A 19802-nucleotide genomic window follows, 5' to 3' on the forward strand; every position below is an offset into this window, starting at 1 on the left:
GCCGTGTATGCCCAGCATTAGTAAAGCAAACAGAACTTTTTTGGTCAGTATTTTAGAATACTTTATTAAAGATCCAGAGTTACTAACCTCTCTCAATTTGGATTTGTGATCATTGTTAATTTATACTAGTATGATAAAAGACCTCTATCAGCGCTCCTTGTTTCCGTTTCTGTTTAGTATACCCAGGGTTAGCAAATCCCTTCATTGTGAGCTGCTTTTAGATTACAGTACATCCCATCTCTATCCACCTGGAACGCCCAACTGTGTGTTTTCTCTTCTAAAAAATATACCTCTTCTAAAAAAGTCCTTTGCTGTTTTTCCTTTTCTCCTTCTAATACCCCCTCCTAACTTTGCCTGTTCTAATTATCTATGTCTGTATTGAACATACTGTAGAGGACTACTACACAAAATTTTATTACTGCATTTTGACAGAAGCAGAGATTGTTGGTGTTGTGGGAAAACGTTGCTGCTTTATAAACAGAAAGTAATAAACATTTAAATGATTTTCTGCTTCAAAAACCCTTAACTGTATCCTACAAGCTGCAAATCTTACGGATTTTCAAAACTCTGCACTCTTAAAATTGGAAGTTGATGGACCATTTTCTGGGGATTTCATTGACAGAAGAAATGAGGAATATATCGTCATACAAATATCTCAAATTGAAGATCCTTTTTCAAGAAGACGACGTCCTACACAGGTTGGCTAAACCTTAAAATGTAAAGAATTGTATATATTAAATTGTACTATATAACACACAATATTTCTATAACTGGTATCACATGTCTACATTATATATATATATATATATATATATGTATATATATATATATATATATATATATACACACATACACACATACATACACAGTATATCTCCTTTAAGTACAAGAAAAGCTATCTTGCTGCTTTTTTTTGTCCAGGATTGGATTTCTGCTTTAAGTTGCACAGACTTTAGAATTATTTGCATTGATATATAAAGTTCAACAGGCCTTGACTCTGGTGAAAAGGAACATGTATAAAGCAGATGTATCAGGTAGACCAAATATATGCAACTAAGAGAACTGGCATTCTTAGCATAGCACATGGGGAGAGTTTTTAATGTAGCACCCCTTCCACCTCAGTACCCCCCTATCCCACCACCATGTTCCCCTGAGTACTGCCCTCCCATGGCTAGCTCTGAGTCTTGAATCCTTTCAACTCTGTGTTCTGCATGCACAATGCATACAAAGCAGATTGGCTCCTGAGTTACCTTATCTGCGTCAAGGATGTGATGTCATGTGACACTGTTTAGGAGACTCTGTAGCCTGTGTGTGCTGTGCATGCAGAGCTCAAAGCCATGGCAGGCTCCTTCAATACTCAGTCACTTCCATAGTGACATTGTGGGAGTGACTACCGCAAGTCATAATGAGAGCGTCTGAGACTGTCTGTGGCACAGACATAGATAGCTTCAATAGATCCATAGGTGTGCTGGCTGCTGTTTACATCTGAAACAGCTGAGCCATGTCTGTACTGCCGCAGAGAAGTTTTACCTCCTCCTACCCTGGTACCTGGTGCTGACCCTCCTAAACCTTAGTACACCACTGACTAGGAGCTTGCATTCTAATTGAAAAAGGGCACAACTAAAACAAAGTAGTGAAGCTTGGGGCAAGTATAAGGGTGCATAGTGTGCACAGTTATTATATAGTAGTTACTGGGGTAAACTGTAATAAAGAGAACTTACAGATTTTCTGGCTGCAGGTGAATCTAATCAGGAGTAGTAGGGATTTTAGGAAAAATTGTGTTCTAGGAAAAGTCCTTTTGTGGATGAGACAGTACTTTGTGAGACACTGAATGTGAGGAATAAATCAGAGGACAGTCACATGTGACAAGAAGTCAGCAGGCTTGGGGCACTGAGAACATTCTGGTGTTACTGAGAGATAAGGAAATGTAAGTGGAGATGAGTACTGTGTTTTGGACATACTATGTACATTTGGGTAAGTGTTGGGGAGATACCAGAGAGCGTTAGTTACATGAGAGAATACAGAATGGTTAGGTCAGGGGAAGAGCGCTACGTTTGAGTGTCTCCAGAATAAAAGTGTTAATGGAAGCTGAATGAGTGAATTAGTTCCCCAAGTGAAGTTGCCCCTAGTGAAAAGGCAAAGGGCTGAGAACCAGAGCCTTACTGTGACCTCAACAGATAGCGGGAGTAGAGTCCTAATATGCAAGTACAGAATAACCTTTCTTTTTACGTATTGTACAGATTTCTGATACATTTAGGGGCATATGTATAAAAGCTAGATGTGAGATAAAATTGTGAAATATATATCACCAACCAATCAGCTCCAAACTATCATTTCTTAAACACAGCATGCAAAATGTTAGTTAGAAGCTGATTGGTTGGTGATCTATATCTCACAATTTTATCTCACATCAAGCTTTGATACATATGCCCCTTAATGTGATAAGACTTGCCTTAACCATGTAGAACTGTGCTACCTGTTACATGATAGGTTATATATACGGCAGGGATGCTCAGTGTTGGCAAGGTCAGCCTGGTGCAGTTAGGCTCAGCAGTCTGTGGAAGTACTGCACGCTGACATTCAAACTGTGCCAGACATTTAAAACAGGGACCGGTGAATCAAATATGCAAATATTGATTTTGTTCTGTATTTGCTGTATACTTCTGGGTGAGCAAATCCAAATGTGTTTTTATTTATTTTTCTTCCTAAACAACCTCTTCAATATTTTGCAGATTATTTACAACTGGACCCTAGCTTTAAATTCAAGAAGAAAGGAACACATTGTAAGAAAAAAAACATTTGAAATATTAAACAGGTTGGTTTCACAGTTTGAGCTGCAGTGATGACATACCTGCTAGAATATTGTAGCCTGGTAGTTAGTTTCATAAGCATAAAAGAAAATACTAGTGTTTGCTAAATAAGCTTTGCAGGATATTGTGCACCTTTTGTCTTTGATGCTATTCAAAAAGAAGGTGCTCTGGGAAAAGAAATGAAAACACTATTAGTATTTATTTGATATGGCTGTGACAGAACAAACCTCCAATAAAATATTTCACCATAAAGATGTCAGAGCAATTTGTATAGAAATGATACATTTGAATGGTTGCTCTGTAATCATTAACCCCTTTACTGCTGTGCCTGTTTTGGCACTATTTGGGCTGGCTAAATTCTAACTTCAATGTCTGTAATTAGTTATTCAGTTCATACATACTGTATTGTACAGAGGGCCTGATTCAGAGCCGGACGCTATTTGCAGACGGTCGTTCTAAAAAAGGGTCTGGATATTTAAATTGAGCGCTCGCTCTTTGCAGTGTGTTGACGCCTCTATGTCTGAGCGAGCGTCCGAAAAATGCGCTCGCTATTTTGTAAAGACGCCCCTTTGCCGTTCGCATCACATGTCATCTCCGGTATTTATTAGATTAATCAGGAACATCGAAAGGCAGTTGTACTGCTCGCAGTGGTTGTGGTAGGATTTTCTTACCGCTATCACTGCGAGCAGTTCAGGCTAAAAGACAACCAAGTGACGTGGTCGATGACGCTCCTTTACTAATTATGCACTCCCATTAAACGCCCTTTTGACCGTTAGGCACGCCTGCGTTCGGATCTCCACTCCCCCGTTTTCAAGCACCTTCTCCTGTTACCACCCACAAATGGTACATTCTGTCAATCAAATTAGCAGCCCCTCACTGTTTTACGAGCGCACAATTTACGACCGCAATGACTGGTTTGCACATGCGCATTACGACCCATACGCATGCGCAGTTGTGCGAACATTGCTCAGAGCGAACGAGCGGTTGCTTACGAGCGGCTCTGAATCAGGCCCAGAGTTTTTTTCAGAAGAGTGAACTTCCTTACAGAATCATTAGTACGCTCATTTCTCTGCATAAGGCAAATATGGCCTATTTTTTTTTCAATTGCAAGAAAGTGAACTACAAGCAAATGTGTATAAAAAAAATTTTGTAGCCACCACCAATAAATATATATTTTTTTTCTTCCAGCATTAATCCACCTTTCCAAAACAACAAAGACTAGATTCTACCCACAATGTTTCATTTAAAAAAATCTGCATATGAAGATGCTTTTTTTTATGTGTTTGAAAAAAACTCATAAAACATGTAGGAATACTATATCTTGCTAAACAAGGCATACTTTTTTGAAAAACAGACCACCTACCACATCAAATGAGGGGAACTCTGTGTTTATTGATGTCAAGATGTGGGAGATTGGGCATAAGAATCCCCCATCTCTAGACATCTTAATGCTTTCTAATAGCATAGGGTGTTAACTGGTGATCACCAGAAAAAAACTACTAAAAGGGCACATTGTTTGAAAGAGGGGAGTACCCTCTTTCAATCAAGGTATCCTGCAATGAGTAGGTGCCAGTGGAAGAGGGCATGATAAGTCCTCTATCTACAAGTATGAAAAATTATACATGTATAGCCAGGACCAGTGCATGGGTTATGGGTGCCAACCTGCCCTGCCCAAGTTTTCTATCTAAAGTGGTGTGGAGGCAGGCTGGTATCTGCTCTTTTTGGGAGAGTAGCACTGGCTGTGATATCCTAGCCAGGCACCACACCCACAGCCCATTACACACAAGGAATTTCACATGCATCCTGCTTTCCCTTCATGTTAATGACTGGCTTTAGTGGGGAGTACTGTTGTGATAACATACAGTATAGTACCTGCTGAGACCCTGGCTGTTCCCTCTGAGAGAGGGCTGCCAGGTAAGGAGATCCTGAGGCAGGCAGGTCAGTGATGAAGGCAGCATGGCTCCATCCACCACTATACAAATATTCCCTGCATTGTAAAGTTGTTGGCGGGGCCATGATTACATGATTCAGTGTAAATCTCATTGTTGAGCCACCCAGACGACCCACTTTACTTGGGAAGTGGGTAGCAGCAGTAGGCTGCCTCAGGGAGACTTGCACACTTTTCTGGGTGTCTGGGAAAACCACCTGAGATTCTAGAGCCTCTTGAATGTTACAGGTAAGAATGGGTGAGAATCAAGAACTGACTCGCTCATTCCGTGAGTTAGGTGTACCCTATACCATGTCACCTTAGGTAGCTGCCTAGTGGTATTCCCAGACCTGGGTAGAGCCTTTCTGCTTTTAGCTTCAAAGGCTTTTTCAGTTTGGTCTTACAGTATGTCAAACTATATTTGTGTCAAGTTTTTATTTAGCCTTTTATTTATCCTGTACAAGTGAGGAAACATGCTCTAGAGGGGAAATATTTTGAGTAGGACTCAAGTCTGCATACACACACAACGATTTTGTTACCAACGATTTTATGAACGATTTTCTGTCAGATTATCTGTCAGATTTTTGAAAGTGTAAAGAACAATTTTTTGAACTACAAACGATTTTTGTAACTTCCCTTAATGAAAATCGTTCAGTTGGTCAGTCAGCATGAACTACTAACTACAAACGGGAACGCGCATGAACGATAATCGTTCATCGTTATAACTCAGAAACTGAACGTTTTTTTCAACGATTGAACGATAACAATGTCATTATAGTTAAATTGTTCAAAATATCATTACGTGTGTATGCACCTAACTTGAGTCCTCATTAATCTGTAAGATACCATATTTGATTTTTTTTTTAAGAAGTCAATTATTTTCTATTAAAATAATGTGGTTTGCTAAGATGTTGTGTGAACAGATTTCTTGGTCTGACAACTTTTAAAATGTAATGTGTACTATATAATGACAGTATGAAAACAGCTAAAGCAAAGAACAGCAGTTTCTCCTGCACCTGTCACATGCAGATATAATTTGCTTCACAGAAAGTGCTCATGTTATAATGTATATAGCTTTCGGAAACTATTTTTCTGCTGAGTGGCAACAGCTCATGTGATACCAGCCTAAAGCATAGACAAATTAGATTTTTCATAGTCCATGAATTAATGGTGAAGTGGTGAACTTTCCAGTATTAGCCTGTGTATGCTTTCTATCAAATATTCAGTTTGATTGCATGCATTAAAATCTTTAATTATGCTGTCATATATTGTCCCTTTATGGTGACTCAGCAAGGAATGATTTACTATCGATGGGTAATAGAAAATGTTCATGTTTTCGCAAATAACTGCTGCTACCTGTAGACTTTTGCTAATTGTTTTCTTAGTTATTTGAATACCAAGAGTAATTGTCTGTGACTGGCTTATCTTACGGATCCCTCCTTCTTCACAGTGAAACCATTTCAATAAACATTCAAGCATTTCTACAGGAGTCGCAACTTGTTCCAGTGTCTTTATCTCATCAGTACCTTAGTGCGAGCATTGAGACCCAAGTAACAATTGCTGCTATTATCTTAGCAGGAGTTTATGCACTTATCATATTTGAGGTAAGGTATTTAAATTGTTTAGTGAGGTTTCAGAACAATGACAACATTCTTTTGTGGTTTTATTTGAATTTTTTTTAACTAAAGCAGTATATTAACTCTGAATTTACATAATGGTAAATAAGTAAAACTTTGAGTGAGATTTTTCAAAGCTTTGGGAGGTAAAGTGGAGATGGATAAAGTATCAATTAATCAGCTTGTGTCATTTTTCATACACAGCCTGTAAAATGACATAAACTGATTGGTCAATACTTTACATATCTCTAAGGTTTGATAAATCTCCCCAATGCGTAAAAATACTAAAAATCATTTGGTTTGTTGTGTCCTGCTAAAATGAGTGATAAAAAGTTACATATCTATACACTAACTGTGATTTGGTGCTAACACCTTCTGGAAAATTAGCTGGATAGGGTTCCCTTTAATTCAACACAGTATAATGAGCATATGTGCTCAGGTAGGCGAGCTGGGCATAACTTCTAGTGCTAGTTAAGTAGCTAATTTTATACAGACATCTCATGCTCACTTGTGTTTCAAGGCCCCCATACATCAGCAATTGATTGCAGCAATCGTGCAATTTGCAATCGATTGTGTTTAAAAATCTTTCCCCTTTTCAATCGATTGTGGCAATTCTGCAATCAATTAAAAAAGGGAAAGACTTTTATATACACTCAATTGCAAATTGCACGATTGCTGCAATCAATTGCTGATGTATGGGGGTCTTAAGAGTAAATTGAAGCATCACATTTACTGGAGGTTTAACATATAATTATAAAGTACACTGAATTTAATACAAGTGGATTATTCATGTTATAGCTGCCAAAATGTTTATCTCTGTTAGAAACATGGATATATGGGTGCACTACAAAAGTAAACATTGGCTATTGTCTTGTCCATTTCTATGTGTAGATGATATACCATTTAAAATAAGCTTTACATGCAGTAAGGAGGTGTATAATTATTATATCTACTAGAGATGAGCGGGTCCCGTTCTCGAAGAACAGGACCCATCCGAGCATTGCAATTCCAAGTCGGATCCAAGAACGGCTTGGGTTTTCCCACCTGACTTATCCAAAAACGAGGCAAAACATCATCCTCCCGCTGTCGGATTCTCACGGGTTTTGGATTCTATAAAGGTCCCGGTGATCGGCGCCATTTTCACTCCGGCTGTAGAGCGTGTGTAGAACAGACGTGCTCTGCCTGTGCTGCCGTTGTTCAAGGGTGCAGTGTTGTCAGGCTGGGGGACTGTGCTGCTCTTGTTCAAGGGTGCAGTGTTGTTGGGCTGGGGGTCTGTGCTGCCATTGTTCAAGGGTGCAGTGCTGTCTGGCTGGGGATGCAGTACATAAAGGGGGGTTGCAGTACATAAAGGGATGCTGCTGTGTTGTCCATAAAGGGGCTGGGGCAGCAGTACCGAAAGGGGGGCAGCAGTACCGAAAGGGGTGCTGCTGTGTTGTCCTCTCCATTAAGGGGCTAGGGATGCAGTACATAAGGGGTGTTCTGTCAATCCAGGGGTGCTCTTTTCCAGTGTTAAAAAAATGAAAGTTAAATAAAATTATCATTCATCAAAAAAAAAAATCTGTTTTGATTTTTTTTGTGTGTGCTAATGTACCTAGTAGCTACACTATTGTTCGGTGACACTGCTGGCCAGACCGCAGTTTATCATCCATGTATTTATGAGGTGGTCTGTCTGCACTCTGCAGGGGTGCTTTGTTGTCCATAAAGGGGTGCTGTGTTGTTCATCAAGGGGCTGCTGCCTGATTGGGAATTGCTTTTCTATTGAAGTGGAATCTGGATGTGATTTGGTAGCTGGGACACAGGACCTCAATTAACTGTCTAAAACCCACTATATTGTTGGCGGATATTGGATGCACATCTAATACCAGCATAGATGTTATGGTGCCAGTGATCCGCTGTGCAACTGGGTGACTGCTTTCATACTTGCTTCCCATTGCAAAGGATTGTTTAACAGACAATTATTTTTTAAAGTACTAATAGTAGTCTTCCTGGTACCCTTCTGGGATGAAAATCCACTCCCAGTAGCAGGCATAGTGCTCAAGGATTCTTCTGGAGCAAGGACTGATGTGATTGATTTAAATATTTTTTTGTAAATGCCTCCCCTCATCCCCTCCCCTCCTCCCTCATAAATTTGCTTTGGAATCAAAAAATGAAATTAGTAATAGATTTAATCAAATCTTCCATTCCCTGCCTTTAACTACATACATACGCCAACTCCCTCAGGTCTCTTGAATAATAGAAACAATTGTTTGCTGATGTGCCATGTTGGAAGTTGAACTGCCACAGCTGCTGCAATCTTTGACATGCGGTTGCTGAATGCCAAAAAATTCCAGAAATGTTTATGGACACAGACAGCATCTCCTGCCTGCCCCTTTAATTTAAAAAAAATATTCTGAACCACCAAGTTGATTTTGTGGGCAAAACATGGGACATATTGTCCACCCATGCTTTCCCCTTCTCCCTCATAAATTTGCTTCGGAATCAAAAATTAAAATTTTTTTACTACCAATCAACCCTTCATTTCCCTGCCTTCAACTACATACATACTCCATATTCCTCAGGCCTCTTGATTAATTAAAACATATGTTTCCTTTTGTGCCATTTTGGAAGTTGAATTGCCACGTGTTTGTGCCGCTCACTGCTGCCACTTAGCTTAGTCAGTCAGCTAGCTTGGTGCAAATTTGGCCCTAAACCAGATGAAAACAGTATTGTGAGGTGGTCAAAATTGACTGGAAATGAGTGGAAATTAATGTTATTGAGGCTAATAATACTGTAGGACCAAAAAAAAGCCCAGATTATGTGATTTTAGCAATTTTTATCAATATTTTGTTTTAAAAAAAGAAATACAGATCAAAAACCAAATCACACAAGGGCGGTTTTGGCAAAACCAAATCCAGATCCAAAACACAAAGGAGATACAGATGCAACACCAAAACACAGGGGTCAGTGCACATCCCTAATATCTACACCTTCTGCCACATTTAAAATTATATGCAGGTTGTCTGCTAGTTTTATCTGTTCTCTTTGGCTGCTGTTAATAACTGATATACAGTATGCTTTGCAGAAAAAAATGCTCTGTAATAAAATTACATGTATAGTATAAGTAAAGTCCAAATTACATATTGTATAAGAGAAGTGTGTTCTGTCATTAAATAACTGCACAGCTTTGGTGTTAATCTAAAATCGTGAAGTCATACTCTGTTGCCGGATTGGGGTGGGGTGTAAAAAGGGCGGTCCCCTGGGGCTCTCAAACTGGATGGAGGCACCATGTGGCATAAAGGGGGGCACATTGGGGCTTATAGGGGGAGCACTGTGTGGGGCAAGGTATGGAGGGCATAATGGCAGGGTGCCAATTTAGTAATGTAGTTGCCCTAAGGCCCCACAAGCCATAATCCTGCTATGGGTCCCCCTGTCATAGTGGCAACCAGGCCTGGTATCACTAGGGAAGTGGGAAGCCCCCCATCCCACAAAAAATGGGGAACCCCTTCCCAAGGACAACCATTCCTGGGCTAATAGCCCAAAGCTCATCTCCACACCACTAGTGGTGGGTGCGGAGAAGAGCTCTGGGCTTTTAACAATACTAATTGTTATGTATAACAATTAATATTGTTATATATAATGGTAATAAGCCCTGGGCACTACAAGGGATGAGGAATACAAATGAACAATAGGATAATGCTATGTAACATAAAATATATTTATATAGATATACTTTCCTTTTGATGTTTTTTCAATATTGCAGATGCAGTTTGAACATGGAAAATTAAATAAAAAATAAACAACATACTGTGTTAAAAAACAACAATGGTTTATATGTCTCTATGCACCTTATAAAATACATATGAGCTAGAAGGTGTAGCATAAGAGGTTTATTTAAACATGTGACACATGTTCATTTGGAGCTGAAAACAAATATAACAGTAAAACAAAACATAGCTCATACAGAGCAGATAGGCTCAAATGTTAGAGGCACATTAGCAATGAGTTTTCAAGTTCTGATGAAATAATGAGTAAAACAACCAGTAAGCCCAGCACTAGATGGCAATGAAAGTTCAGCATTGGTGAACACACAAGGTAATTTCGGAAACACACTGTGTGCCTCACTAAAGTCTCCTCTAGGCAGGTAACAGCATGCAACTTGTTTTTTTTTTACAGGTGGCCTACAAGTCCTGCCTCGGCATGATGACACTTGTCAAAGCACAAGTGCCAGTATGCATGGACATTAAGCATTCGTTGCCACCTGTAAAAAAATATTAAACAAGAGACATGACACACACACACATAGTATTTTAAGCCTTTATTAAATAAGCATTAGCCAACACCACCCTTATACCCCTTTTCCATTAAAATCCCGGGACTGTCCCGGGATTTTTACCCAGCATTTTGCTGTGTAATTCCTGGCTTAGACCCCTTTTTCCACTGCACCTTCGTCCCAGGTTTTTCCTGAGTCACGTCCGTTGCCACTGATCCCAGGTAAGCTCAGCAAAACCTGTGTATGTCATTAAAAATGACCATTTTTAATGACATACACATTTAATGACATTTTACTGACTTTATTTTATTATTTATCATTATGTATTTTTATTTATTTAATTTTATTATTAATAATAATAATAATGAAATAATAAAAACATACATAATAATAATTAATAAAGGATGTCATTGAATTAAACAATAATAATTAAAAAATAAATAGAATTATTATTATTTAATTATTATTATTTAATTTAATTACATTTTTAATGACATCCTTTTTTCAGGTGTCTCCTCTGAGTGATTGGTCATTGCAGGGTGCTGGCTGCTGATGTAATCAGTGGCTTTTGCAATTACCTGGGTGAAATAAACCCGGGTAAGAGCTGTTTCCACTGCAGTGTTTCTGGATTTTACTTGCTAAAAACCCTGCTTGACACCTGGGAAGAAATCCCCCGGGTCAGTAGACCCAGGATTTTTCCTTGGAGCCATTTCCACTGAGTGAGTCCAGGGTAAACACGGCAATTACCCAGGTTTTTTAGGCAGTGGAAAAGGGGTAATAATCACCAATTTATTGCTTACAAGATGAAGGGGTCACATACTCTATGGACCATGTGATATTCCAACACTTTGCAAAACAAAAAAACTTGGTACTTGTTCTGAGCATACTGTAGCACCATGGCAAGTGATAGGTTACTCCTGGACCCTCTAAATAGAAATGAAGGGGATGCACTGATTGGTCAGAGTGCAGTAGTTGCCACGCTGTGGTCAGTCAACACATCCACATGTCTACTATTTGGGTGAGTTTGCCATCATTTTAGAGTCTGTTTTAAAAACTATTCTTAGTAAATCTCTGGTTTCTCTACTGGCCTATGTAAAATAATCAAGTCTATATTTTTGAAGTTTTTGAGATCGTTTTACCTTTAATAAATGTTTGGTCTGCAAAACAGATGGAAAAACATCAAAAATACCAAAAACATCATTTAGGACATATACCCTGAAGGGTGTTCCCCTCATAAGTAGGAAAATGCTTTTGTCCACCACAACAAACTTGTGTTGTCATGGCCGTGACTGTATCCTAACCCTGTTGGGATGCCGGCATTAGGATTCTGACCATCGGGATCCCGAGCACCGGCATCCCATACCCATCCAGAGAAAAGCTCTTTAATTTTACAAAAACAAAGAGAGCCACCAACCACTCCATTTTCTGAAAATATTTTTTTACATTGGCTAATATACATTCAAACAGATCTCACATCACTCCAAAATTCTGAACTTTTATATATACCTCCAGCTTTAAATGCCTCCAAATTATCCACATTACAGTATTTCTAATACCCCATTGCCATTTACTGTGAACTTTGCAAACCCAGACCTGTTTTATAGCAGTTCTTCAACATCCTTCCCATTTGAGAAACCTGGCTCCTCCTCAGAGACAGCTACATTCCCTGTAGCTCTCTTATGGGTAATTCACTCTCAGGCACACTACCAGACCCACAAATAGACCAGTTGTGGAGTAAACATTATACTGTTTCCATACTGAACTTTGAGTCATAGCCCCAATATCCTCATATTTATCTTCGGTAAAGTCTAAATTATTTATAATTTTTCTCCTGTCTACCTTTTGTGTTGCTGTTCTTTATCACCCCACAGGTCCAGTTTTACAATTATTTGACAACTTTGCTGCCTGGCTCACTTGACCTGCCTACTTCCTTACTAGGTGATTTCAACATTCCCATGAACATCCCACTGGTCTTTCCTTCATCTTCCACCGACTGTGATGGATATTCACCTTGTCTTCTCTTTCTTCCTCTCAATCTCTAGTTTCACCAACTTATCTTTTCCACTTTCCAACCAAACCACTTTTCCTCAAGTCTCACCTTATATCCTCTTCACTATTAGTGCAGAAATTTACATGCCGACAGAAAACCATAGATACACTCGACCTGATTCACTTTTCTAACTACTTAGGCAGTTGTACAACACAATTTGCTTATCTCATGTTCTCTTCTTTCACACTATTCTCGACTGCGATCAAATCTCCACCTCCAAATTTCTGCTGAGACTACAATTACAAAAATTCTAAATGATATATTAAAGCTCCCGATCACTTCTCCAAATTCATCTTCCTGGACCTGTCTGCAGCTTTCAATATTGTGGATTAATCTTCTGCACACTGTTCATCCCACTCCTCACCTTTGTGACAGAAATATTTCCTGACTGGTGCTTCCTCCCCTCCAATTCCACTATCTAATGAGGTGCCACATAACTTTGTTTTCAGAACTCTGTTTTTATTACTGTATTCCTGTTTTTCTCGAATGCTAATTAGTTAATTCAGCCTTCAACTCCACTTCTACAGTACGCTGACCAACACCCAAATCTACTTCTACCTTACTTTTTCTCTTATACAGATGTGTCCATATTCTGCTTTGCGAAAATCACACAACCCCTCTCCCACCACAGTATTGGATATAGTAGTGTGTCATGTTATAGGCAGTTTTTAATGAGTCCTCTCAAAACTCCTGTTTGTCTATATGAAATATGCTAGAAAATAGCAATTCAATTTCTCAAAATTAGCACAAAATTATCGAAAAAGTATCATAATATTAGTGGAAAAGTAGCATACTGTTAGTAAAAAAATAAAGTAACGAAGAGCATTCAGACTAATGCACATTGCATGAAACTGAAAATGTGGCCAAATATGGAAAACATGATTTTTCAATTTTAACAGCAATGTCTATCTTCTAGTTAGACAGCAATGTTTTCTTTACACTCTTTGCTGCTTTTTTTTACTAATATGATGCTACTTTTCCCCTAATATTATGCTACTTTTATGCATTTTGTGCAATTGAAAGTACTATCTTGAGTTTAATATAGTATTGATAGTGCACAAATACTGTACACTCGCTTAGCATGAGATCTGGTGCCAGTCCAGTGAATGTGTCATGATGAGAGCAAATCTTAGTAAGGACACAACTATTGTGAAACCAACTTTCTCTCTGTTATTGGCCATTTGATCTTCCTATTCTACCTAAAACTCAACATATCCAAACCACTACCTTTGTGTTAAACTTTATCCCACCCTCTGCTTTTCACTTATCCAGTCTCTATCCCAGTCCAGTCACTTTGACCTTCAAAATATTGCCAGAATACCCCCCTTTCTTACCCAAAATGCGACTTAAAATTTTATATGTACTCTCATATCTCCTTCATTGTGTACTGAAACTTTCTCAGATATGCAATTCACACACCCATTTATCTTCCACTAATCCATTGTAAAAATGGCAATGAGATTTTGCTTCTCCACGTCTGCCTCATCACTCTGCAAATCACTAATCTGGCACTCCCATGCCCACCAAAATCCAATTTAAATTGCTCACTTCACCTACAATACCATCAACAACACAATCCCATCACTTCACCTCTCACACCGACAAGACTTTTACCATGCCATTACCAACTTATGGAATTCCTTCCTTGCTTTATAATACTCTACCAGAGCTTTCAAATATTGAACACTTTCTGAAAACCCATCTTTTTATTAGATTTTAAACTACTTCAAGTATGCTACCACACTAATGCCCCCTTATAATTATCCCAATCTCCACTCTGATCCACACTTTCCCCTCTTGTTTAATTTGGGTCCTCTTCCAATTAAAATGTAAACACTTTCATGAGCAGGACCATTCATATCCTTTGTTTAATGTCTACATTTAATTTGTATATTCCTATTTTAGGTACATGTTTCACTATTGTTCAACACAGCAAATCACAAAGATGATGATAATACTGTCATTCTTATTGGTCCCACATCTCTATTCACTCAAACTGTTGGCAAAATACTTTACGATGCAACATATTTTTTCCAATATCCTTAACCTGGATATACACTCCGTGGCCACTTTATTAGTTGTCCCTTAACCCCAGAATAGTCTGATTAACTGACATTGATTCAATAATATGCTAGAAACATTCCTTAGAGATAATGATCCATGTTGACCTGATAACACCATTAGAATGCTGCAGATTTTGCAGCTGTACATTCACAAAGAAAATCTCCAGTTCTACCAGATCTGGATTTAGATCTGGTGACTGGAGGCCATTGGAGTACAATGGACTCATTATTAAGTTCATGGAACCATCTTGAAATGATGTGTTTTGAGAGATGTTTTTTCCTGCTGAAAGTAACCATTAGCAGATTTGTATATTGTGGCTGTAAGGGATGCAGGTAATCAACAATACTACTCAGTTAGGCTGTGAAATTTAATTATTGAATTGTTAAAGTCATTTAGATCACATTTATTCTTGATCTGGTCTGAACAACATCTGAACCTCTCGACTATGTCTATATAACTTTATGCATTGTGTCGCTGCCATATGACTGGCTGATGACAAATTGAAATCAATAACCAGATGTATCCATTTGCTAGAGAGGCAATAATAAAAATTTGCACATGGGTATTTAAAAATGTTTCATTTTTGCTCTGGGTTCAGTACCAGTATGGAACATGCATCCTCTGAATCATAGTAGAATTCAGATAACCCCTTATTCATTCAATGATTAAATGATGTACAGTAATCTACTCTATCAAAAAAATTTAATTTGATAGTTTACAGTGCACAAAATCAGTATTGTAGGTATTGATCCATTTATTAAGAAGATAATGTATTGGGGAATTGTCTTATAATAGTTAAAAATTCAGACTTGTTTCCATGATTTCACATTTTATTGCTGTGATATAAAGGTTACTTATAGGTTTGAAGTCCCCGCTCTTCTCTCCTTAGCATATGCAGTTGCCCGGTACACGCATGGAACTCGAAGATTTTTCTTACTCCTGATTTGCTGGTATTAGGCCAAATCGGAATGACATATTGGGCATATTGTTCATTGTGCTGCACGGCCAATCACAATATCACTTGTGAGGCTGTACATCTTAATGAAGGCCAGAACAGTGATCATTCCATCTTTCTTTAAATCTTTTAAATGTGTACCAGCAATCATGTGCCTTATGGCTTTTATTCACTTTAAGAAGTCTGGCTCTTGTGATGTAATCATGCTAAATTGGAATGACCAATATGTTTTTTTTTTTCACTGGGTGGTATTGAAATGTTGCCACAGTATATCAGAATGTATCTTTTTTTTGTGTGTCCTACAAATTGCTACATGATGATGATATTGTTGTTGTCATTATTTCTTTGTTTACTTTTCGATGAATTTACATGTTCATTTTTTTCATTCCACTTATTTTTCTGAACACTCCAGTTTGTGTCAGGTAGTGTGGTGCACTTTGTTGGTATGTTGGCATAGCATAACAATAATCAAAATATTCTTCATATATAATTTTATAACCTTCAAAGTTATATTTGCTAGAAATGTGAAATTTATTTTCTTTTTCTTTTTAGATTGTCCACAGAACACTAGCAGCAATGTTGGGCTCCTTGGCAGCTCTGGCAGCACTGGCAGCTGTTGGTGATGTAAGTTGAACAACTAAAATGCTCCAGGTTTTAACAACTCTTTTACTGCACTGAACCCCAATTTATATAAATGGTAGATCCTGAAGTGTAAATATTGCTTTTACAAAGTAAAGACAGTTACTTAGCACCTTAGTAACTAGTAGGCTGTTTACTCCTAAATATTTCTTTAGCCCATTAACTAGTTTCATGCAAAAGTTTGAGCAACCCTAGTCAAAATATGTTACACTGAAGCTCTGGTTAACGAAACTTCTGTAAGGTACAGACTTAAACATAGCATTACTACACAATTACTATTGTTCTGAACTTAACCGACTGAAAAGAGTAATGAGTGTGGCATATTTAATGGTTGGTCACTGTTCCATTTGTTAACACCTCCTTTTGGACGAAATCCCTACTTTTTAAAAATTTCTTCTAGACAGTTGCACATTTCACCAGTTCACAAGTTGCTGCATCGTATTTTCCCGTGTTATACAGATCTTGATTGACTTCAACATTTTATTATAACTTTCAATCGTTAATAACTATTCTAACTGCAGAAAAAGCAAGGTGGAAGCATATATACTATATATCTTATATAGCCTTCCCCTGCTTTATAACTTTCAATTATTTAGTTTCATATCCTCAGTCAGCGGCATAGTGGAGTCTATGGTTGTTAAGAGTACAATTTTTCTGCCTGTCCAATAATAGATTTTACCACAAAAGTAAACCCTTTAGCAACACAAGTTTCAGAATCCTCTTTATGGAACAAAATGATTTAGAGTTGGTGAGCAATATAATGTATCACTATAGTTGTTATGGTACAGTATTTTTTATACTTATGCTAATTCTAGTGTGTATATATATGAAAAAAGCAGTGGGGGGCTCCATAGTGCATAAAAGCATTTGTTCACATAGAAGCACTGATATCCCGGGCATAAACAATGCAGGCAGCCTGCATGCCTGAGCAGATCTCCCAGGGAAATTGAACATTCAGATCCACAGGTCAGATGACGGGTCAATCCCTCCTGCAGTCTCAGGCCGTGGCGACTCCGGCACCCTGATCCTCTTCCTAGCAGCCAGAAGCGTGGGTAGTGTGTTCCAGCGGTAACCGGAAGGGCGGTTGGTGTATTGCCTATTGAATCTTATTCATATCATGTGGTAATCAGTCCACAGTTGACTTTTTATTGGAACGAGTCCAATTGTTTATGCCTGGGATATAGGGATGGACATCGGAAGCCCACCATCATATGATGGCAGTGCTTCCACCATTGAATCTTTCGATGCGATGGTAACTAACCATCACATCAATAGCATTTAATGGTGAAAACTATTCATATGAATAGTAAAGGGGCAATGTTAGGTGGAGGGTCTCAGACACAAAGTAAAAAAAAAAAAAAAAACCCAGGCAAAGGCACAGGCAGGCAAAGCTGATTTAGGATGAGGAGGAGAATGGGAAACACTGCCATGCTGCTGTGGGCACTTAAAGCAACAAGAAAATGATGTGTAAAAGACATGTATAAAATTTACTTATAACACACAGAAAATTAACCTCTTACAGCACCAGCAGAGACATCACTCCCCATCTCTGCTGTGAAAACATTGTTAGCTGTCCCTCTGTGTGTGTCTGTAAGTGACAGGAGCTGCAGGGCCAGGGCTGCACACTGATTGGCTCTCACTCTCAGAGAGCCAATCAGAGCTAGCAGAGAGGGGAGGGAGGGCCAGGTCTGAGGCAGTGAGAGGCAGCCTCCAACGATCCCAGCAACTTGAGCCAGGAAGGTTATTAGAGGCAGAGACACAGCACACAGCAGTCAGGGGAGGCAGAGCTTTTAGTTTTTAAAGAAAGGAAGCCACCATCGCAACACCATTGAATGATTACCATTTGATGGCAGCAAACATCGGAATGCTGCCATCGAATGGTAAAACACCAACATCGAAAGAAAAACATTGATGGGCAGCAAACATCGACCATCGATGTCCATCCCTACCGGGATATCTGTGGTTTCATGTGACTAAATACTTTTACGCACTATGGAGTGCTCCCTCTGCTTTTTTTTCTTGTAGATTTGAACTAGTCCTACGGGACTGTGGATCAAGAAGGGGAGCAGCAGTCCTGATTTTAAAGGACATTAGTGCAACACACACACAGTGTCCATAAATATTGGGACATTGACAGAATTTTCAGATTTTGGTCTCTATTCACCACCACAATGGTTTTGAAATTAAGCAAACAAGATGTGCTTTAACTGCAGACTTTCAGATTTAGTTTGAGGGTAATTACATCCAAATCGGGTGAACGGTGTAGGAATTACAATGGTTTCAATATCTGCCTCCCACTTTTTAAGGGGCCAAAAGTAATGGGACTATCAACTCAAAAGCTATTTCATGGACAGGTGTGGGCTATTCCCTCATTATTTCATTATCAATTAAGCAGGTAAAAGGTCTGGAGTTGATTCTAGGTGTGACATTTGCATTTGGAATCAGTTGATGTCGACTTTCAATATGAGATCTAAAGAGCTGTCACTAATCAGTGAAGCAAGCCATCATTAGGCTGAAAAATCAAAAAACAAACCCATCAGAGAGATAGCAAAAACATTAGGTGTGGCCAAATCAACTGTTTGGAACATTCTTAAAAAGAAAGAATGCACCGGAGAGCTCAGCAACACCAAAAGACCCGGAAGACCATGGAAAACAACTGTAGTGGATGACAGAAGAATTATTTCCCTGGTGAAGAAAAACCCCTTCACAACAGTTGGCCAAATCAAGAACACTCTCCAGGAGGTAGATGTATATGTGTCAAAGTCAACAATCAAGAGAAGACTTCACAAGAGTGAATATAGAGGGTTCACCACAAGATGCAAACCATTGGTGAGCCACAAAAACAGGAAGACCAGATTAGAGTTTGCCAAACAAAATCTAAAAAAGCCATTACAGTTCTGGAACAACATCCTATGGACAGATGAGACAAAGATCAACTTGTACCAGAGTGATGGGAAGAGAAGAGTACGGAGAAGGAAAGGAACTGCTCATGATCCAAAACATACCACCTCATCAGTGAAGCATGGTGGTGGTAGTATCATGGCGTGGGCATGGTGTATGGCTGCCAATGGAACTGGTTCCCTTGTATTTATTGATGATGTGACTGCTGACAAAAGCAGAATTAATTCTGAAGTGTTTCGGGCAATATTATATGCTCATATTCAGTCAAATGCTTCAGAACTCATGGGACGGCGCTTCACAGTGCAGATGGACAATGACCCGAAGCATACTGCAAAAGCAACCAAAGAGTTTTTTAAGGCTAAAAAGTGGAATGTTATGCAATGGCCAAGTCAATCCCCTGACCTGAATCCGATTGAGAATGCATTTCACTTGATGAAGACAAAACTGAAGGGAAAATGCCCCAAGAACAAGCAGGAACTGAAGACATTTGCAGTAGAGGCCTGGCAGAGCATTACCAGGGATGAAACCCAGCATCTGGTGATGTCTATGCGTTCCAGACTTCAAGCTGTAATTGCCTGCAAAGGATTTGCA

General features: G+C 38.9%; 1 protein-coding gene across 2 annotated transcripts in view; it reads left to right on the plus strand.

Annotated features, from left to right (window-relative positions):
• OCA2 (OCA2 melanosomal transmembrane protein) overlaps window positions 1-19802 on the plus strand; it is a 296067-nt gene that overhangs the window by 113855 nt on the left and 162410 nt on the right. For both annotated transcript variants that reach the window (XM_088454034.1, XM_088454035.1), the window contains exons 7-10: window positions 541-698; window positions 2733-2815; window positions 6188-6341; window positions 16224-16295. In XM_088454034.1, coding sequence (XP_088310160.1) covers window positions 541-698; window positions 2733-2815; window positions 6188-6341; window positions 16224-16295 — 467 coding nt within the window. The remainder of the gene's footprint in view (window positions 1-540; window positions 699-2732; window positions 2816-6187; window positions 6342-16223; window positions 16296-19802) is intronic.

The sequence above is a fragment of the Taudactylus pleione genome, unplaced genomic scaffold (assembly GCF_031769625.1).
Source record: "Taudactylus pleione unplaced genomic scaffold, aTauple2 ptg000609l, whole genome shotgun sequence".
In the NCBI taxonomy this organism is placed as follows: Eukaryota; Metazoa; Chordata; class Amphibia; order Anura; family Myobatrachidae; genus Taudactylus; species Taudactylus pleione.